The 23423-nt window shown below is 42.9% G+C and overlaps 2 gene segments (V, D, J or C); both read right to left on the reverse strand.

Annotated features, from left to right (window-relative positions):
- The window catches only part of LOC123951612, a 366823-nt gene that overhangs the window by 106721 nt on the left and 236679 nt on the right, over positions 1–23423 (reverse strand).
- On the reverse strand, positions 16225–17153 carry LOC123951617. The segment is given in 2 exon segments: positions 16225–16628; positions 16759–17153. Coding segments are annotated over 2 exon segments (357 nt in total).

Below are 23423 nucleotides of genomic sequence, written 5' to 3' on the forward strand. Positions count from 1 at the left end.
AAAAATTTACATGAATTTTGCTTTCACTCCATGATGCAATTCTTCATTCTCATTTAAGTGTCAATGCCTTTCAGAAAACCACTGGGCAACCTGAAGTTCCAGGGCCTGAGATTCAGCTCTAGGACTACAGACAAAGCCCAGTGATAATGATCTGTTAGCCCAGAACTCACCTGCTCCCAGGAGCCAGATGACCACCCAGCAGAGGATTCTGGTGCTCATGGCAGAGAGGACATGAAGAGGACCCATAGGCAGGGCCCAGGAGGGGTGCTCATGGCAGTAGCTCAGGGAGCTAGACCTCAAAGCTGTCTCCTCTGAGGCGGGTCTTCCCGTGAGGTCACATTTCCAGGGGGTGCTGTTGTCTCTAGGCCTCATCTCGTACACCTGTCGAATGCACATCTTTTTTTCTTTCCTGTAAACACGTTCTGGTCCCATATATGTCACCACAGGGACAGTGCTGTGCAGCCCTGCGGAGTGACAAATACCTTCATGATGTGTCCTGGCTTTCTGAAACATTAATTTTTCCCACTTCCTTCTCTACTTCTTCTCGTCTTTTGTTCTTTTCTTTTCCTTACATTGGCTCAGATTATCTTCCCATTTTCTGTTGTTGAGTAGAGGCAGTGACCAGGTGTGATGTCTAGGTACATACAATAAGAAATAGGGAAGTGGAAACCAGGATTGCTGGTGAAAAAATTAGAGACAGGAAATGATTTGATTCTGTTTCTTTCTTCCTTCCTCCTCCTCAGCTAAGCAACAGATTCAAGCATCTTGAGGGAAACTTATTTTATGGTTTGTAACTCGTTTTTTTTTTCACCTTTTGTTATTCTACCTGAATTTTTGATCTAAGTAATTCAAATAAAAATAATGATTATTATTCCTTGAATAATTATAAAAAGAGCCATTAGAAAAACTGCAAACTCTCCTTCTCATCTTGCATCCTCAATTTTATTTATCTGTCTGCACTACTTTATTTTTTTTTTTTTTCATTTTTTTTTTTCGAGATTGAGAGAGAGCAAGAAAGCTCATGCATACCTGCACAAGTGACTGGGGAAGGGGCAGAGGGAGAGGGAGGAGGAGAGAGAGAATCCCAAGCAGGTTCCATGCTCAGTACAGAGCCTGATGCAGGGCCTCATCCATGACCCTGAGAGCATGACCTGAGTTGATATCAAGAGTCAGGCGCTTAACCAACTGAGTACCCTGGTACCCCTGCACTGTTCTCTTTAATCATGGATGAGATACCTGTATTTGAGGGCTCTTCCTTCCTTTCATTCTTCTGTCTTTCTTTCCTAACCTGTAGCATTGAATAAAAATTATGTGAAAACCTCCTTTGCTCTGGACATAGTGAAAGGAAGATGCAAGAGGGAGTAAGACACCGTCCCACCATATTAGTATTTACAGAGTCCCTGGGAGATGTAATCTGAATACCAAGATACTCCAGCCTTTGAGTAATAAAAAGGATCACGTTAATTTTTAGTGTCCAAATAACAGTGGCTCATGGCCTCTATCTCTCTCTCTCTCTTAAAAGATTTTATTTATTTATTTGACAGAGAGAGAGAGAGAGAGAGATCACAAGTAGGCAGAGAGGCAGGCAGAGAGAGGGAGAAGCAGGCTCCCCCTGAGCAGAGAGCCTGATGTGGGGCTCAATCCCAGGACCCTGAGATCATGACCTGAGCCAAAGGCAGAGGCTTAAGCCACTGAGCCACGCAGGTGTTCCTGGCCTTCTCTTATTAATAGCAGGATTCTCAAGGCCTGTCTGAAAGGGTCTTTATTATTTTGGCAAGTGTTTAGCAGGCTCCCAGAATGTACACTTGAAGCTGCCATCATCACTTAGAATCATCTCAGTTATTTCTCTTGGAGATACTCTAGCTGTTCACCAATGCTGCTGATGAAGATGCCTATCACAGCGCCCCCACGCCCAGTCCACAGGGACTCTGCCTGGATGCTGTTAGACACACGAATCCTCAGGCTGTTAGGGCTGTGCTGGAGTTTGCACAGGTTGGGGGAATGAGTTATCTCCTCCTCATCGCTGAGGTGTCCTTGTTACTTAGGACCCAAAGCAAACTCTGTTTACGTGCAAAATCTCACCAAGGAATTTGTGAATGGTTCCATCAGCTCAGGTTACCAGTCTTTCCTCTCTCTGGCCTCAAACCCAGTAGAAGGGGTTAGATAAGGAGCAGGTGCCTTACTGTTCCTTTTACTCTCTCCTGCTTATTATTCCATGTTCCAAACCAAACCTTTTCCCTCTGGTCTTAGCTACTGATCAACTATCGTGATGACTGTCCATAGGGGCAAGCAATGAATTGTGTGCTTGAATGGCAGGAGTTAAGATGCTGATGTTCTGAAGACTGACGGTGAGGATCTGGTCTGTGCTGGTAGTGCCAACCCCTCAACCTGACTATTCAAAAGGCAGTGGGACGATTCCTATAATGTGCATAATTGCCTTTGCTACCTGGAACTTACCTGGTCCAACTTCTGTTTTCAGACCTTCAAACGTGGCTCTTCTCACAAAACTATATGTATCTTCCCTCCACTTTGAGCACACAAAGGCTAAAGAGTCATCCCAGTGGCCGAAGCCTTAGAATAAAGCCCCACCATTCCCCTCATCCCTTCTAATTTAAAGCCCCTGCTGTCATATGTCCCCATCCTTCAACTGAGGAAACACTTCTCAGCAGGGTAAAAATTGTCTAAGCTACAAACAGATCAATACTAAAAATTAATTTGGGAAATACTGAGTGAATTTAGGAGATAAGCAGAATAGAAAATATTTTGTCTGTCTCCAACCAAGTAAGTTAGTGGCTTAGATACTTCATCACACACTTTTGGATTTCCTTTCCACTGTTTATTAGTGCTATAAACTTCAAAGTAGGCTAAGACACTAGATCTTAATGGTTCTCACACCACAGAAAGAAATAATGATTATGTGATAGAAGTGTTAAGTAATACAACAGTGGTGATCATATTGTGATATACAGATGTATCAAATCAAAATTATGTACATCTTAAGCTTACCTAGTGTTGCATGTCAATTACATCCCAATTTGAAAACAGTTTTATTGAGGTATAACTGACACAGAAACAAACTGCACACATTTTAAAAGTTTTGATGTATGTTTGCAAACAAGGAGACATTACCACAGTCAAGATAGTGAAAGTATCCTTCACCCCAAAAAGTTTCTTTCTGTCCAGTTGTAAGACGTCCCTCCCAGCACTTCCCACACCTATCCCATCCCTACCTATCTGCTTTCTGTCAATAAAGTGTTGCTTGCATTTTCTAGATCCTCATATAAATGGAACAGAATAGCATGCATTTGCTTGTGTCTTATTTCCAGCACTGTATTTTGAGACTCCTCTATGTTATTACATACATCATCATCATTAACTACACAGGCCACTTAAAGAGTGCATTTACTGAGAAGTTTATAAAATGTTTTATATTTTTAGAAGATTGTCAAGTTCATCGATAAAGTTGATACATTATACAAATTATACTACCCATTCCCTTTTCACAATAGTATCGCTTGAAAATAGGCTCTATTTTTCTGAAATTTAAGCTACAGTATTTGAATCTTTTAAAATTTCCAGATCTTTTTTGAAGTTGAGATAATAATTCATGTACCATAAAATTCATCATTTCAAAGTGTACAATTCAGTGGGTTTTAGTATTTATAAACCTCTGTAAACAACAATACTATATAGTTATAGAACTTTGTAATCATGCAAAAAGAAACTCTGTACCAATTAGAAGTCACTCTGCATCCACTCCTCTCTGCAGCCTTTGGCAACAGTTACTCCACTTTTTGTCCTTGAGGTTTGCCTATTCTGGATTTTTATATAAATGGAATCACATACTATGTGCCCTTTTGTGTCTGGCTTCTTTCACTTAGCATGTTTTTTTTTTTAAGATTTTATTTATTTATTTGACAGAGAGAAATCACAAGAGAGGCAGGCAGAGAGAGAGGAAGGGAAGCAGGCTCTCCGCTAAGCAGAGAGCCCGATGTGGAACTCGATCCCAGGACCCTGAGATCATGACCTGAGCCGAAGGCAGCGGCTTAACCCACTGAGCCACCCAGGCGCCCCTTAGCATGTTTTTTTAAGGTTCATCTATGTTATAGCATGCATCAGAACTTCTTTTCCTTTTATGACTGAATAATATTCCATTGTATGAATACATCAGACCTTGTTAATTCACCAATCAGTTGAGGAACATTTGAATTCTTTCCCTTTCTTGGAGATTATGAATGATACCTAAATAAGGGACTTGTATCCAAAATACACAGAGAATTTTCAAGGTTTTCTATATATATTCTAAATGCAAGTCCCTTGAGAGGTTATATGATTTGCAAATATTTATCTATTTTGAGGGGTAACTTTGCCTTTCTTGATATGTCCTTTGAAGTTCAAATATATTTTTTTTAAGTTTGAAGAAGTCCAATTGATCTTGGTTGTCTGTTTTGGTGGCATATTTAAGAAATCATTGTCTATTCCATGGTCTTAAAGATCTACACCTATGTTTTCTTCTAAGAATATTGTAACTTTAGCTCTTACATTTAGGTCTTTGATCAATGTAGAGTTAATTTTTGTATATGGTATGAGGAAGGCCTGCAAATTCATTCTTTCACACATGAATATCCAGTTTTCTCAGCACCATTGGTAAAAAAAAAAAAGTCTATTCTTTCTCAATTTAATGGTTCTGGCTCTCTTATCAAAAATAAATTCCCCAAAAAAGTATGGGTTTATTTGAAGACTCTTGATTCTGTTCTTCCAATACAACAGTCTTGATTTACATTCTTTCATAGTAAGTTTTAAGATGGGAAAATACGACTTCTCTAACATTTTTCTTCTTTTTAACCAGAGGACTTGTCCGTTTCTAGGGGAGGAGAGATAGCTGGAATCTTGAAATTTGACAGAGATCTAGCTGATTCTGTAAATCAATTTGGGGAGTTTTGCCATCTCAGAAGTATTAAATCTTTTAATCTATGATCATGGGACATCTTCCCATTTATTTATGTCTTTAATTTCTTTCAAGCAATGTTTTGCACTTTCTTTGTACAACTTTTTCATTTCTTTTGTTCAATTTATGCCTCGATATTTAATTATTTGGATGCATTGTCTCCCTGAGAAACTCTAATTGGCAATTATCTGCCCCTTAGTAGTAAAAGTGGAAATATGGATTAGTTTTTACTTCTTTAGAAGAGTATTCTTGTTATATATAACAAGATTTAGGTAAGTGGGGGCAATATTAAAACACAATTGTTAGTGAAAATAAAATAGATTAGATCCAGTAGCGCCCTCTGCTGGGGAGGAGTGAGGGGAGGAAAAGCAGGTGCGTGCCTCTCCTTGGACATCTTAGCAGGTATATGGGTGTGTTTGCACAAGCACATGTGTATGAGCCTTGGAGTGTGGGGTGGCAGTGGGAAAGGTTATTGGCCATGGAAAGAAGAGAAAGGGAGTTTCTTTTAGTAATAAGAATATCCAGGGGCGCCTGGGTGGCTCAGTGGGTTAAAGCCTCTACCTTCACCTGAGGTCATGATCTCAGGGTCCTGGGATTGAGCCCCGCATCGGGCTCTCTGCTCAACAGGGAGCCTGCTTCCTCCTCTCTCTCTCTGCCTGCCTCTCTGTCTACTAGTGATCTCTGTCTGTCAAATAAATAAATAAAATCTTAAAAAAAAAAAAGGAATATCCAGATGGGTGCCTCAAGTGTTCTTCTATTTCAAAATGACCTTTTATTAAAGGTTTTTATTAAAGGTTCTTTTTCATTTTATCCCTAGATTTGTTGACCATCTTGTTATTCTTGAAACCGAAGGGTTTCTTCATGCCTTTCATCTCCCTCACCTCTCACAACAAGTAAGTGTTAAATTTTTGTCCATTCCGTATCTCAAGAGCCCATTCTCCTCTTTTTCAGTTAGGTCCCGTTCTTGGGCAATCCTCAAGTGTTCAAGCAAGAGTCTTGCTGAGGTGGTTAGTCAGAATTTCTTACCCTCAATATATGAGTACTTGATATAGGACCAAATTTTTGTCTCCAGAGACTGTCCCCCAGGTGGTGTCTGAGCCATCCTGGTGTGCCTTGAGCGAGAGTCCTTCTAGCTAAGTTTACCCAGAAACCTCCCATGCCTTGCTGTTTCCTCTGGGTAATTGTCCATCTGCTTCCCCTCTCCCTCCCTGCTTCTTGGCTATAAAGTCTCATTCTTCCTGTTTGGAGCTGGAGTGGAGCCCGCTCTCTCTCCCTAAGGCACTACTCCATTACTGCGGTTCTTCTGAGTGAAGTCTGCCTTATCGTTTTAACAAACGTCTGAATAAAATTTTCTTTAACCAAATTCAGTACAATATTAATAAGAGATTTACTTTTAACAGAGAGATGCTATATTTTGTGTCATAATCTACAATGGCTTTCTTAGCTTACTGTCTGAACTGGGAGCCTTTAATATGCGAAAGAGTGTGCTATTAATAATATCTCCAGGATAACGGCCCCGAACCAGGGCTGCCAAGGTAAACCAGAGCATCTGACTGCTCTACGTGGTCGACTCTCAGACACACTCCTTTACTGCCATCTGACGACAGTGGGGGAGATGGCGGCAAATAGATACCATTTTCTTTGCCATGACCGCATTTCAAGTACACGTCAATGCTGAGGCACACAGCATTGTGCCTGATCCAGACTGCCCCTTCCAACCGGATCTTCCCTGGTTCTGTGTTATCAACGTTGCCAGTTTGCTCAGTAATTGCCAGATGGTAGCAATATATCTTCCACAGCAGTCCCTAGTGTTCCCACGTGTGGGAAACATGGAGATATATCCTGAGTCATCCTCATGTCAAATCTTGGAGAGCAAGTTGTGCAAGTTTCTAATTTTAAAGAGGAGAATTCTGAGTCATAGAGGGGTGAGGGCTCTTGCCAACATCCTGCAGCTAAAAAAAAAAAACAAAAAAGCCAGAGTTTAGATTAGGAAGCAGGTATCTTGACTCCAGTTCCACTGTCTGTGGATCCAGGATCTCAAGAGAGAAGGGAACCATAAAATTTGGGAAATCATAGAGTCAAACTCAATGCTCCCCTGGATTTGAGGCTTGAATTTCCTGAAAGAGTCTCTGAGTGGGGAATACTAATCAGTGTTTCTTCTGCTTCTTTCCCCTCAAGAGGGTTGTGATTGCTATTCCCTCAGTTATTTTCATTAAATCACTGCCCTTGAGAGATGGTCAGTCTTGTGGACTATAATAATGGATTATAATAAACCTGTAGTGGTCAACATTCTATTGTTCCACAAATAAGGGAGTCATTGGCTTCTGTGGAGGGAAAGAGTCTACAAAGGAGTCATGTTTGAGGGAAAATCAGTAGGATTTCTTAGATTTTTGGTAAGATAATACCAATATCAGATATCAGGTCTCTGTAGTCAAAACTTTTTTTTTGGGGGGGGGGAATCTTATTTCTAAACTTGGAATCTACTGACTACCCAATTCTGCATTTTTTTAGAGTTTCAGAAGCCCAGGTTCCAAAGCATAACCACCATATAATTTAAGAGCTAATTTATAGTCTTGCCCTCTCCTACTTGCAGCTGGAACCACACAATCAACCTACTTCTGTGTTTCTTCTGAGGCATAAGACTGTGAAGTGGCCTTTTCAAACATCTCCCTAGAGCTCAGGGGAGAGGAGAGGAGCCAGTGAGTTTTTGCCCTGGAAGGAACTGGCTCAATTGCACCTTGCCAAGGCCACCATCACAGAGATCACAGCTGAGTCCCCCAGCTCCATGGGATGGGTTTTAGGGTGGAAGACGTTCCATTAGGTCTTTCAGCTGAGAGCCATTCCTTGGGGATCCCAACTCAGCTGCCATGTTTTCATTTTGGAAGGAAATCAGAAACTCCATTTCCTGCCTCAAGATCCTGCGGGCACCAGTAAGCCAATATGTGACCGGAAATTGGATCGCCTCTCAGAATCCTCCTCTGTCCTATCTTGGTGATCCTGTGGTTGGGGATCTGGCTGACTATAGAGTCTGTGTGTCCTGTGGGAGAAGAAAGAAGCCATAAAAAGTGCTCCTAGGAAAGCATCAACACAAATTCCCAAGCACTCCCAAGCTCGCTTAGCCCCCAGGTGAAAGAGAGTCACCCAGCAGAGGAACCAAGTGTCCAAGGCAAGATCCCTAGCAGGATGAGGCTCTCCAGCAATGGTTTCTGACACACGGCAGCAGAGAGGAATGGACGTTTTGGGTTCCTTTGCCTCCACAAGGTGGAATCTAGCTGTGAAGCCACAGTCCCTGGGAATACCCACCTCGTCAAGGCACCTTCCACAGGAAAGGAGGAGCCTTGGTCCAAATGGGTGACCTCCTGTTTATTTTGTTACATGGATGATGTAAACAGGTTCTAAACACACTTGAGCATTCTCAGGAAAAGTGAAGTTTTAAGGAAAACGCAAGAGGAGGTGGAAAAGAGGAAAATAGTGAGAATAACAGGAGCAAGAAGAAGACGGTAGAGTGTGCTGGAGGGCTGTTTTACCCATCTTAGAAAGATTGGCAGTAGTTCTCAAACTTCAGCATGAACAAGCCCCACCAGAGGCTTGGTAATAGTAGATGCGTTCCTATAATCCACTTCCAAAAATTCTGACTCTGAAATTCTGATCCCGTCCTAGAATCTATCCGTTTAATCTGTCCTTTAGGTGATACTGAGGAAGGAAGTTATTTCAGACAACAGTTTCAATGGAGATTTTTAATAGACCAAACTAACAAAAGAGAAGACCACTTAATGCATTACATTAGAATTAAAATTTGAGGAACAAGAAAAATTTTTCTAGGAATGAGAGTAACTGGTGGATAGATTTAAGTTCTGGAAACTACATTTGCAAAAAAGAATAGATGGGAAATAAGAAACCTAATTGAAAATGAGGTGAGTGAAGCTAAGGAAAGAGAAGTTTCCAGGCTTTGCGGTAAAGTCAATACTATGAAATGCTTCAAAGAGGTCACGTAGGAGGAGAAAGGAAAAGCCTTTGGTCAAGCAAGTTTAAAATTTTAAGATTCAGGAGAATAGTTTTGTAAGAATGGAACTATCTCACAAAAAAGCTGAAGACGGCACCCAGAGGAATAATTTCCTCTGAAATGAAAGCGAAAGTGTGGGTCACTAACTGTGCATTGTTACTCGGAGAGGAACAGAAATGGACACTTGAGAAGACTTACTTTTGGGTGCTGGAAAAGGAAGCTTAAATAAATAGCCATAACATGAGGTAGACCAGGAAAGTGAGAGCTTATGTTTCAAGAGGTCAGAATAAAATTTTGCCCGAGAAATGCAGTAAATTTGGACTTGTGGGGGTAAGACAACCAGGTTCCACTTATATTGAGATAAGAACAGAAGTGACTAGAGAGAATATATAATCTTGTCTAAAGCTGAGTGGTGGGTGGTATAGAAATGAACAGGTTTTTTTTTTTTAAGTATTTTTTTTTAAGATTTATTTATTCATCTCATAGAGAGAAAGATAAGGGGGAGGGACAGAGGAAGAGAGAATCCTAAGCAGACTCCCTGCTGAGTGTGGTGCCCAATGTGGGGCCAATCCCACAACCCTGAGATCATGACTTGAGCTGAAATCAAGAGTCAGATGCTCAACTGACTGAGCCATCCAGGCGTCCTGAAATGAACAGCTTTATAAACAGGATGGATCATTAAATCTTAACAGAGGTATTTTGAATTCTGTGTCTGTTCTATGCAATTGCAGTGACCTCCCCAGGGAGAGTTAATGCAGGAGTACCTCTTTCCCTTCTGTTGATGTTGAATGCCTTGTCCGTCCTTATAATTTGGATCACATACCACAGGGTTTTTCAATTGTCTGCACATCAGTTTTCAATTGTCTGCACAACAGGTATTTTTCCACCGAGGACACATTAATCTGTCTGTTTCCTCAGCTCCATAGAAACTAATCACTGACTGAGTAGGGTGTGAAGTTATCACACTGAAAATTAACATGCTTTTTGTATTATCTGGATTTAAGTCCTTGAAAAGAAATTAACCAGAGTCTTCACTTGATCTGACATTATTCTAAAAACTAGGGATCTCGAACCCCTTTCTAATTCCTTCTTTTTTCCCTATGTTCTCTGTATCTGATACTCCTCCCCTCTAATGGATACCTACTAGGTATACTGGTACCAGGGGTACTGGCCCCTATCTAGAAGATTCCTGTATTCAAAGTCTGTGATCTGTAAGGTCAAAGTGACAGGCCTCCAGCTGTCATGTTGTTTGAAATAATCCAAACCCCTTGGTTAAAGCTGAATTTTCCAAGAACATGTTCTTGAGTAAAACAGGATCAAATTGTTCTCTGTTTTCTGGATTTGTGACCTTACATGAGAGAAAGTCAAGCTGTTCTTTTGCAACATGGCGGGGGGACAGATATTTGAATCTGTGACTTCCGTTTGCTAGGAGACCTAAAAACTGGGAAAGACAATTTATAATAATGGGGGGAACAATGGGGCCAGCAAGGTGGAAAAAGAAGTAAGAGCCATCAAGTCAGTCCTGTTATGGTTCCAGGACTTTATTCTACTTCGCTCCTGAGAAATTCCTGTATTCTTGTTTTGGGGTTCTATGGGACATGCATATAACCTTGCAATAAATTCCCATTTGGCTTAAGCTAGCTCTATTTAGTTTCGATTATTTCCTTCCAATCTAGTATGACAGCTGCTTCCTGAGCCAGACCCACAAAGTTTGTGTATTAAGATTAGCTAGTACTGTGGATTCACTGCTGGCACAGAAATACAAGGCTGAATCTTGCAGCTCTGTAGGCTCGATCTCTAGGCTACAGGATGCGTTTCGGGGACATGCAGCTGAAAATCTCTTCTCGGACATTCCTGTTTTATCAAAGATGGTGTCTTCCTGGAAAGAAATCAAGAACTTGAACTCTTTTGCTGGGATCCGCTGATACCAGTAAACATAACTGTGTCCTTTTATTGGGACACAATGCATTTTTGCTTTCTGTCCTTTTCCTTTGACCAGGTGTCCTGGAGTCTGGGTGACTTTTGCATGGAGGGCACCTGGGAAGAAAGCAGACGGAAGTTGGAGGCTTAGTCTCTGAAGGAGTCTGGTGACAGGAATGAAAGTCTTAGAGCTAGGGACTGAGAAGTTCAGAATGGGGGCTTACCTGCATTCAGGAGCCAAAGGACCAAGGAACAAATGAATACTGGGCACATGACGGTGTTAGGGAAAGAAAAGAGGCAGGAAGCTTTCTCTGAAGCTTTTCACCCCCCCTCCCCACCCCCCCCCGCCCATAACCAGCTACTCTGTGACGTCACTTCACAGAAACCAATAGTCTTTGCTGTGTTGCTCTACACAAGTAAAAAACAGAGCAAACAAGTAGAATATAGGAAACAACAATACGCAGTCATTAGTATCTGTGACTATTCTAAAGCAAGAAAAAAATGGGGCCATGTCCAGACACGGTGAGGGGGAGACACAGAGCAAGGCACTTTTTCCCAGTTGAGGAGACAGAGGTTATGAGTTTGGGGGAACACAGCAGCGGGAATCAGTGAGGAAGACTACCGGGAAGGTAGAATCTGCTTAGGTTCAGAGGGACACAGTGAATTTTTGTCTGAGGAGGAATCAGTGTCTGTGTAGGATGAAACTGAAAAGATTCACCAGCCTCCCCAGAGTAGCCATGCTTCCTCAGTGGGACAAAATCTCGCCAGAGCAAGAGGTGATAAATGACGGCTCAGGGCTGGTCCCTGTTTGCGTACAGTTTTACTGGGGTGAGAGGCACTTCTGGAAAGGCCACACAAGGAGATTAGGGTACCCTCTTCCCAGAGATAGAAACCAAACTCTTGGACATTTAAGAGCCACCATTGAAAGTCTTTGAAGGTTATTCCCAAAATATACAGCAAATGAGGAACCACTTATTTAAGAAAATCTAATTCTCAGTCACAGCAGTGAGACTCTGGGGCATTGAGCCATGTCTCCCTGCCTCCTGCACTCCCCCCACCCCCAAGCTCAGTGTGGTGGAAGTTCTAGTCTTTGTGGGTGTGGCTGAGGACACAGGGTTCCCTCAGTTTCTCCTGGCACAGACCACCAGCTCATTTCAACCCCACCCGCTCCGTGATGTAGAAACTCTACTCCTAGCAAGTGCAGCCCAGGGATCTGAGCTCCCTTTCTCCACCCAGTGCTCACACATAGGGTGACCCCCATTCCAGAAACAGCAGGCCAAGACTGCAGTCCCCGATCTTTCTCATTCTGCTTTGCTCATAGCATGGAGGTTCCACACTGGGAGCCATAAGTCAAAAAGCCTAGGGTTACCTCTCCACCCAGGGACCCTCAGAGAACAGGGGTCTCAGTGCAAGAGAAGTGGGCCAGTGTCCCCACGCCCATCTCTGGAGCCATGGTGCAGGGGTTCTACCCATGGGAAGAGGCAGTCCCCAGGGACAGGGAGCTGCATAGCTCTGCTTTGACCTAAGGACCTGCCACTCTTGCTGAGATTTGCTTGGAATTGTACTGCAGCCCACAACCTACTTTCTTCCTATATAGCCTACCTCCTCTCTTTTTCTTCCCTTCCTCCCTCTTCCTTCCCTCCCCCCTTACAGACGTCAGATCTGCATCACGGCATGATGGCCTCCCAGCTTCCTTCAGCTTTCTTCCCATTTTTTTTCAGCTAACTGCCTGGCATGGCTCTGCATGACCAGGCTTGGCATCTACTTATTGGAGGGTCTGAAGTAATGCTTCTTTCTTAGGTCGGTTTGGGTCCTCCACAGGAGTCACAGTCTGTAGTAAGTTCTACTGAAGTAACTGTCAATTCCAGAAAAGAGTTGATGTCTATAAATCCATCTCATGGCCCTGGACCTTCTCGGAGGTTCTGTTCCTTCAAGACGTTCTCATTTGGCTGCTGGGAAATGAAAGCCCTGAGCATAAATGGGAGCGATCAGGAGAGGATGCAGCTGGGATGAGACATCATCCAGAAGGAAGCCACTCCTTACCATGTAAGTGGAATCGTACAGCACCTGTCTTTTTGTGACTGGCTTAGGTCACTCAGCAGAATATCCTCAAGGTCATTCATGTCATCGTGTGTTGCAGGATTTCCTTCTCTTTCAAGACTAAATAACATGCCATTATATGTATATACTATATTATGGAAAATTTTAAAAGGGTAGATCTCATGCTATGTGTTCTGGCCACAATAAAATATAAATAAAATAAAAACAATGCAATATAATACAATACAGATACCACTCACTCTTGCTCCCCAACTCTCTTCAAACTCCCCAAGCATCCAACACTGTGGTTTTGTGCGTGTTTTATAGCTTTTTCTATCAGATTCCCCTAAGGTTTTAAAATTTCTTCCTCAAGGTAGTCTTCTTTTTTTTTTTTCCTAAGATTTATTTATTTATTTACTTGACAGACAGAGATCACACGCAGGCAGAGAGGCAGGCAGAGAGAGAGGGGGAAGCAGGCTCCCCACTGAGCAGAGAGCCTTATGCTGGGCTTGATCCCAGGATCCTGGGATCATGACCCAAGCCGAAGGCAGAGGCTTTAACCCACTGAGCCACCCAGGTGCCTCTCCTAAGGTTTTAATTTCCTCCTTCCCGAGGTGTGTTCTCACACTTTTAGGGACCATACCTGCTAGAGAATGAGACAGTTCTCTACTGTTCTGCTTGGCTACAGCAAATCTACCCCCTTCCACATCTTCCTCCCTCATTTGGGCATAAGGATCAATCCAGTCACAAGGAGCCCAGAGCATCTGCCTCTCCAGCCCCGGGGCCTCGTGCTTTATCTGGACCTGGAATGAACTGAATCTTTGCTCTTCACTTCTTTCCCCCCTTTCTTCGAGAGGATGTCAAGTGTTCACATCACCTAAAGAATGTCTAATCTGCCCCCTGGTTGAATTCTTTTGCCATTTATCTCAAGATGCATCAATTTCCTAAATCTTGTCATGGAATCACAAATGAGGGAAGGGGCCCCGAGACTTTAGCCCCGACATCTCCTTTGACAGAAGATTTTGAAACATAGGCAGAAGCATAGAGACATAGCCTTCACTGTTTGTAAGGAAAGGGGTGTGGACCTACAGTGAGCGAAAGAAAGGAAAACAGACGGTCCTAGTGATGGTGGGTGGCTCAGATGACAGCGTTTAGCTTCTCTGAATTTTACTTAGTTACCAAATCATATCTTGGGTAGTACTTCTTGGCCTCTTGATTAAAGATTTGGAAGCATATGATGCTGTTGATGACTGTACGAGGCAATGTGGCGAGCCACTGCCTAGTAGGAATATCTGTGTGTTCTTCAGAATTAAGATGAGGACACAGTTCCAGCCTCTGAAGAAAGCATCCCACAGCTCTGCTTGTTCTTTTCTGAAATGATGATATATGTATTTATTCAATCGGCCATCATAAGTATTTCAGTCTTGGGGCACCTGGGTTTCTCAGTGGGTTAAAGCCTCTGCCTTCAGCTCAGGTCATGATCTCAGGGTCTTGGGATTGAGCCCCACATCGGGTTCTCTGCTCAGCAGAGAGCCTGCTTCCTTCTCTCTCTCTCTCTCTTTCTCTCCCTGCCTCTCTGCCTATTTGTGATCTCTGCCTGTTTAAAAAAAAAAATAAGTATTTCGGTCTCTTAAAGTCCATAAGACACATAGTGGCTTTCAGAAAGCTGTTCTAATACATTCCAGAAACCCCTTTTATTTCAAACAAGCTGTGGTACTTGATATTTTTTATTAATATTAAAAATGTAGGGCAAACTCTAGTCATTTTAATATTTCTTTTAGGGCACCACATCTATTTTTTTGATATATTTTTAAAATTTTATTTCTTTTTTTCAGTGTTACAAGATTCATTGTTTATGCACCACTCCCAGTGCTCCATGCCCTCCTTAATACCCACCACCAGGCTCAACCATCCCCCCACCCTCTCCCCTCCAAAACCCTCAGTTTGTTTCCTGGAGTCTGTAGTATTTCATGGTTTGTCTCCCCCCCCAATTTCCCAATTCACTTTTCCCTTCCTTCTCCTGATGTCCTCCATGTTATTCCTTATGCTCCACAAGTAAGTGAAATCATATGATAATTGAATTTCTCTGCTTGACTTATTTCACTCAGCATAATCTCCTCCAGTCCCATCCACGTTGATACAAAAGTTGGGTATTCATCCTTTCTGATGGCTGAGTAATATTCCATTGTATATACGGACCATATCTTCATTATCCATCCGTCCACTGAAGGGCATCTTGGTTCTTTCAACAGTTTGGTGACTGTGGCCATTGCTGCTATGAACGTTGGGGTACAGATGGCCCTTCTTTTCACTACATCTGGATCTTTGGGGTAAATACCCAGTAGTAAAGCACCACACTTAAATACCTGCCACTTAAATGGTTCATAGGCAAATTTATATCATGCACCATAGTTAAATATACTGTGAATAACACATGTGCCAGGCAGTTCATTCAGCTTCATGTCTGGCATAAATTTGTAGCAGTTCTAATTTTCCCTACTTGACCAGAAAACCAGGAGACTACAGCAGGGTCTCTGAGGGCACTTTCCTCCCCTTAGGGCAAGGATTCATGAGAGTGGGGCCACCTCTTGTCTGGGTGGGCCTGCCTTTTTTCATAGTTCCAGGTCTCCAACTTATATTAAAAAACAAAACAGTTTTTTTCCATTGATCATATCACTTGATCTTTATTTTTTTTATAATTTTTTATATTTTTTTATAAACATATAATGTGTTGTTAGTCCCAGGGGTGCAGGTCTGTGAATCGCCAGGTTTACACACTTCACAGCACTCACCATAGAACATGCCCTCCCCAATGTCCATAACCTCACCCCCCTCTCTCTAACCCACTCCCCCCCAGGCAACCCTTAGTTTGTTTTGTGAGATTAAGAGTCTCTTATGCTTAAAAAACAAAATAGTTTTTTTTTAAAGATTTTATTTATTTATTTATTTATTTATTTATTTATTTGACAGACAGAGATCATAAGTAGGCAGAGAGGCAGGCAGAGAGAGAGAGAGAAACAGGCTCCCCACTGAGCAGAGAGCCCGATGCGGGTCTCGATCCCAGGACCCTGAGATCAAGGCAGAGGCTTAACCCACTGAGCCACCCCGGCACCCCACAAAACAGTCCTTAAAAAGTTCCTATTTATGTACCGAAGAGAACAGAATGAGTGGCTAAGGTGATCCTGGGGAAATACCACAAACTGAACGCCAGGTGAGTGTAACCACTTTTCCACTCTCGGTCCAACTGTCAGTGGTTTTCGTAGGTTTCTGCCCAACTTCTCTACAAACGAGGGGATGACCGCCATAAACCCACTTCCTACCGTTGCTGTAGGATGGGCAGGTGGGTTGATCTCGAGGAGGATCTTGGATCCGGGAAACAGAGAGGTTTATGCACAGGGGAGAAGTAACACTACAGCTCTGTGTCTTTACTGCTGGCACAGAGATACACTGCTGAATCCCCCAAGCCTGGCGAGAAGATGTTGAGAGAACATGAAGAAGTGTTGGGCCGGCGGGCCTGGAAGTTATCAGAGGTGTCTGCTTCTTTGTTAAGGTTTGTATCATAGAAGTAGAGGAGCAGCTTTGGGCCTTTGTTCAGCTTCTGTTGGTACCAAAACATGCTGTCGTGATTCATATTCTGAGAGCAGCTCAGAGTCACTGGGTTCCCCACCCTCGTAACCTGGTATCTTGAGCTCTGGATGACCATGGCACCCATGGGACCTGCAGAGGGAGAAAGAAAATGTAGAGACAGAGTGGAGAAGGAGATTGCTATTGTTGCCATAAAAGAAAGGTACAAAACTGAGGACAAGACAGCTCTAGTCAAAAGACTTCTTTTGTGACCAGGACTCACCTGCTCCAAGGAGACAAAAGGCCACGCAGTGGAGCAACCCGGGAGCCATGGCAGGATCAACAGGAATGGAGCTTCTGTCTGCTCCAGACTCTGATCTCTGGGTGGAGAGATGGGGTGCAGAGTCTCTGGTCCCTGACAGGTAGATCTGCCTGCGATGAATGTCTGCTGTTGGCTTCACCAAGGCAAGGGTCACTCCTTGTTGTGATCTTACACACAGCTTCTGGCTTGGCAGCAGAACCGGGGCTTGGCCCGATCACGTGTGGAGCAGAGGTGGTGCCGTCTCGTGTTGCCTCTCTTCCTATATCTGCCCCATGCTCATCTGGGCCTTTTACTCCTCATTTCTTACACCCTGTAAGGCAGGTCAGAGTTTCCTCAACACAGGAAGAGCTTTTAGCTAAACTATTATTTATAAACCTACTGAGAGAATGTCTTTGTGTCTTGCTGTTGGCATCACAGATGGATGACTGATGGCTGCAAATGATTCCCACCTTAATACAGAAGTCAAGGCCTGCAATTCCTCTATTTATACCCATACTTCAGAGAGTATCAAGGACATTCTCTACCACTCTCTGCTATCAGTGACACCATAACGCCTCCGTGTGGCCAATAGAAAAGCATCTAGAAGCATCTCTCCTTCAGTCCCTGTATTTTCAACTCAGACTCTGAACTCAGGGTGCTCTCCAGACTCCACCTGTGTTTCCCCTCCTAGGACCCCTCGTGGCCCTACTCCAGGTAGCAAGGTAGATGGCCATAGTCCTCAGCCCAGTCCCTTCCCAATTCTCAGGGATGGCCATACCTTCTTGCTCAATTCATAATGTTTTGAAAACTGTTGTTTCATATATTATGTTTGTTTGTCTTAGCTGTTTCAAGTAGGAGGTTAAATCGACTTATGTTAATCCATCTTGGGTGGAAGCAGAAGTCCACTCCCAGGACCGTATGAATTTCTTCCTGTTGGGTCCCCAAGAGTTTCAATGGTTATAGACCTTTTTGTCAGTTTCTGAACATAGGGTTTCCACCACACAGGAAGGGTAATATTTTGTTCCAAAAACATATAAGACATAGTCTAGAATTTTCAGTTTCTCTCTGTTAACTTTTCCATTTTATCTAGCACTTAATCCTGACCAAACACTCACTTTTCTAGCCAAATTTCAGGGTCTTTGTGTTATAATAACTTTTGGTCTATAAAGCCTGTGACCATTTGGAAGCTTCAGGATGAATGCAGATGTCATTATATGTCCTGTGTCATCTCTATCATACGGGCACTAAAAAGCCAGCCTCAACTGTGAGGCCTAGATTTGGACTGAAACCTGGTAGGTTCCCATAGCTTTGGCTCTTCCTTGCTCTGCCTATAAATTCTCTTTTTTCTTCTAACTGGTGAATTTCTTTTTCTTTGTAGATTACCTATATTTTGTGTAGTAGGTGAGCGGTATTTCAAATTTAGAAAGAAAAATGGACAAAGGCAAGGGTAACTATCTTCTTTCTGTTCTTCCTCTGTAGCTTCATCCTAAACAATCAGAGGTACATTTTACAACTTCCTCCTTCCTTTGTACGAATACATGCAAGTGTATATAAACTTAAATAAGGAATTTTACTGATTTAATTTTTTTCTTTTTTTTAAGATTTTTTTCTTTATTTGAGAGAGAGAGTGTGTGCATGAGTTGGGGGAAGGACAGAGAGAGAGGGAAAGAGAGATCCCAAATAGATTCCCCACTGAATGGTGAGCCCCTTGCAGGGGCTCAATCTCATGATCCTGAGATCATGAGCTGAGCCAAAGTCAAGAGTTGGATGCTAAAACCAACTGAGCCACCCAGGAGCCCCTACTAATTTAATTTTTCTTAAATGACTTTATATACCATACAAATCATGTTCCCCTTGACAGTTTTTCCTGATCATCTCTACAAAACAAACAAACATATTTGGTTTTCTTTTAACTTTTTCTTGCCTGTGAAATGAAGCACTCTACACATGAATGAGATCAGATCATACATTCTAGACATTCAGGAACATACTCTTTTTTTTTTTTTTTGGTGCTTTTTTAGTCATCAAAAATTGAACTACAATTGGGGCACCTGGATATCTCAGTGGGTTAAGCATCTGACTTTTGATCCCAGCTGAGGTCTTAATCTCAGTGTCATGAGTTCAAGCCCTGCACTGAACTCACCCAACGTGGAGCCCATTTAAAAAAACAAACAAAAACTTGAGCTATGTGATTGATGGTTGAAACTAACAAGCAATAAAAAACACCAATTCTTTTAATAAAAGAAAAGTTAACAGGCCTCCTAGTTGAGATGGCCTTAAGGACCTCAAGACATAGTCTACGATTGTAATGCTTCTTAGTGTGAGTCAGGAACATTTTAGATTCTTTGTGCCACTCAAAGAGGCAGAGAGTAGACATCATTCCTTGTCCCCCATGCCCAGGTATGAAAAGTACTAATACAGTAGAAGGAGAAGAGGAAAAGTCAAGTATAAAGTATTATAGTTTCTAATGGGGTTAAAGAGTTGCTGCAGGGTAGTTCCAGGGATGGAAGGAGAGGAGGTTGTGGGAGAGAGTAGGATGTTTGAGAGAGTGATTTTGGAGGTGGTTCAAACTATTTGTGATTACAGGTCTAGAATATAAAGAGTGGATGTATCTGAGATGCATTGGGGGAAATGATCATTGAAATGAGCAAATGAACAAACTGAGAAGCCCAGTGATCATCTAGGCCATCTTGCATGCCATCCAAGATGTTGGGGGTTTTAAGGTAGGAGAGATGAGAAATGCTTGAGAAGCAATAATGAAAAGTAAAAGGGACACCAGTGCCTATGAGGGTCACTCACAGAAACCAAAAATACTACTAATTAATGCCAGTAAGAGGAACTCAATTCCCTACCAGTCCATTTCCACTGGGAAGTCAAGATCTGGGAACAGCAAATCTAGGATTATGACAGTAGATTTGGGGTCACAGAACAATAGTCACATGATCTTGAATTTCCAGGGAAACTTAAAACACAGAGCCAAATGCCACCGAAACATTGCTGACTGTATTACAATCTTACATGTATGCACGTGGGTTGCCATTGAAATAGCTGTGAAAAATAAAACTGTGGACTTTGAGAATTACCACAACCAGGATGAATTGCGAGGTTATGTCTATGAATTTTTGACAAAATCCAGGGAAGAGTTTGCGGTCCTGGATCCAACAAGGACGTACCCAGAGAAGTCAGGGTGTGCATTTGGAACTGGTTGAACAACGTACCTCGGGGGAGGCATCATTTGGGAGCTCTCTTTTTCACGAACCAGGCACCTGGCAGTGGATTCACAGCTTCCTGAATAGCTGACGTGCATCAGGCAGCAGCAACCAGTGATGAGGAGATTAAAGAGGCAGACCCCCAGGTGATAAGGACAGAAAGAATTCAAATATCTCTGAAGAGAAGAGTATGGAATCATCCAAGGAAAAGAGTATTTGGGTCTACCATGTTTGCTTTTCTATCCTTTTAGTTCTTTGCATGTGTAATGTGGAAATGGTAAAGTGGAACGTTACATGTAAATTGAAATTACTAGTATTAAAAAATGAATCTTGGGGTTTCTGCCTTCAGCTCAGGTCATGATCTCAGGGTCCTGGGATCCAGCATCATGTTGGGCTCCCTGCTCAGCGGGGAATCTGTTATTTTCTCTCCCTCTGCCACCACACGTGTGTGTGTGTGCACGCGTGTGTTCTCTCCCATAAACAAACAATCTCTTGGAGTGTCAAATGGTACGGCCACTCTGGAAAATAATCTGGTTGTGTCTTTCAAAGGTAAAAACACACTCACCAGGTAACCCAGTAGTCTCACTCCTGGGCATAAATGTATCCCAGGGAAATGGGAATGTATGTCCACCCAGAACCCTGGAAACAAATGTTTATATCTACCAGCTTTATCTGTCATAGTCAAAAACTAGAAACAACCAAAATGTCTCACCAGAGGTGAACAGCTAAACAAACTCTGGTACATCCATGTGGTGAAACACAACTCGGCAATAAAAGAAATGAACTCTGTGCTGTGAAGTGTGTAAACCTGGCGATTCACAGACCTGTACCTCTGGGGATAAAAATACATTATATGTTTATTAAAAAAAAATTGGAAGGGGAGGTGAACCATAAGAGACTAGGGACTCTGAAAAACAACCTGAGGGTTTTGAAGGGTCAGGGGTGGGAGGTTGGGGGAACAGGTGGTGGGTAACAGGGAGGGCACGTTTTGCATGGAGCACTGGATGTTGTGCAAAAACAATGAATACTGTTACGTTGGAAAAATAAATAAATTAAAAAAAAAAAGAAATGAACTCTGGATAAATGCAGCAGCTTGGCTGAATCTCAAGGGCAATATGGTGAGGAGAAAAAGCCCATCACAAGAGGTCATCTACCATAGGATTCCATTCATAAAACAGTCTCAAAATGACAACATTATAGATATAGAAAGTAGATCAGTGGTTCCCAGAGGATAGGGGTGATGTGTGTGTATGTGTGCACACACGTGTGTGTGTGTGTGTGTGTGACATTATAATGGGAGATTTTGGGGTGTTGCAACGGCTCTGCATCTTGACTGTGGTGGTGACTGTGTGAACCTATACATGTGACAGAAATGATGTAGAACTGCTTCCACACTCCTCATGGCCAATGTCAACTTCATGGTCTTAATATCTTGAGTATGATTATGTAAGATGTGACCATGGGTGGAAACCGGATAATGGGTGACTGCGCTCCTTTGTTCTGCTGTGCAATTTCCTGTGAAACTACAGTGATTTTTAAATGAAAAGCTAAAAAAAAGTGGGAGTGTGGAAAATAATTACGCTACAATTAAGGAAGACGTTATAGAAAACGGGAACAGGGAGGTTTGGAAGAAATGGGAAGGGCTGGGTGCGTTTGGGGAGACAATCACGCCCCTGCAACTAGTCTAATGAAAGCAAAGGTGGGAGGGAGCGCTGACCACTAACTCAAGAAAACCCAGACTATGTAAAGCTTTGTGACAGCACGGTTTTGAGTTCACATAATCACTTGAAAGCCCAGTGGGTGACATTCACCATCAGTCTTGGACTCAGTCACCCTCTGTGAGAATTTGTGAAGAACGCCAGAGCCAACCCCCTATTGTCTTCCTACCAAAAGTTTTCTACTGTGATACTTGAGAAGTATCAATTCTAGCCTTCCCCAGAGACACGGAGAACACCAGACCCATATCCTTGTACTGACAGGGAGAACCTTCGAAAGACTGCAGAGGACAGCTGGGGGCTGGAGGGAGGACAGGAAGCTTGAGCGTTTCTGCACAGGGAGGGGGTGACTATGCAGCTCTGTGTCTACACTGCTGGCCCACAGGTATGTGGCTGAGTCCCGGGGTTCTGTGGGCTTGATCTTCAGGGTGGGTAATGATTTGTTAGACATCTCTGCTGAGAACTGTTCCTTGGGCATCCCCAAGTCATCCACAGGAGACTGATTGTTGAAGTAGATCAGCAGCTTCAGTCCCTGCACTGGGGTCTGACTGTACCAGTAAAGGGCTGCATGACCAGAAATAGGCTGGCATCTCAGGGTTACTTCTTGTCCCATCTTTGTCACCTTGTGCCTGGGTGTCTGGATGACTCCAGCATCTGTAAACTGTGGAGGGGACAGAATGTGGGGACAGAATGAAGAAAATTAATGGAATTATAACTGGAAATATCTAAAAATGCTGATTGTTTATTTCTGGGCACTCACCTCTTCCCAGGAGACAAAGGGTCACACAGCAGAGGAGCCTGGTGGCCATGGCCGGGTGGCCAAGAGGAGGCTTCACTTGGATGAGGCCCTTCTGGGCATGAACCGAGGGGCAGGGCATCTTAGTTCCTCTCGGTTCCACAGGGTGGAGAGTGGCCCAACAATGGTATTGCTCTCTGTCACTGCTCATGGGACCTCCTTCCAAAAGTGAGCATTAATTCTCCACAGATGATTGACTGGATTAGATCATAACTGCTATAGAATGTGTTTGCCTCATTCAAAGCACCTTCCTCAATTGTACCTGTCACAGCCCTGAGTCTCCAGCTTTCTGCCTTCCTGATGAATCACATGTCCACTGCCTGCTGGACATTTCCACTTGGGTGTGTCACCAGCACCACAAATTCTGACATCAATAAATTACTTTTCAAATCTCAAGACTTTCATTATTCCTCTCACGGGCAACCTCCTAGATCCAAAATCAAAATAATACCTTGCCTAATTAGGGCTTTGCCTCAGATTCCTTCCAGAAGTATTTTGACTTGGCCACTGTGCTGGGAAGGGATCTAAATGGAAGCCCTGGGAAGAGACAGGATTGTGAAGATGTTATTCCCAGTGAAGGCTAGAGACCAATGCCCTTGTGCTGTGTGATTCCCCTTAGCCCACAGCACAGCGCTTCCTGTAGCTGCATTTCTATACGTAGGGAATTTTACTTATACATATGGGATTTTACTTCTCTATGGTGAGCTCAATCAAAATGGCATTAATCCTTCAGGCACTGGTACAGATTGTGTGTGATTAATGAGAGGTTTAGGTCTCCTTCAAGATCCACAGTAAAGTACTCCCCAGTTAATCCTAATCTTCTCATGCCTAGTTTACCTCTAAAAATGTCTTCAGTGATTAAAACCTGACTTTCTCCCTCTACTAAGGTAATTAATATCCACAAACTCTTGCTGGAAATCTGGAAAA

The sequence above is a fragment of the Meles meles genome, chromosome 10, assembly GCF_922984935.1.
Source record: "Meles meles chromosome 10, mMelMel3.1 paternal haplotype, whole genome shotgun sequence".
In the NCBI taxonomy this organism is placed as follows: domain Eukaryota; kingdom Metazoa; phylum Chordata; class Mammalia; order Carnivora; family Mustelidae; genus Meles; species Meles meles.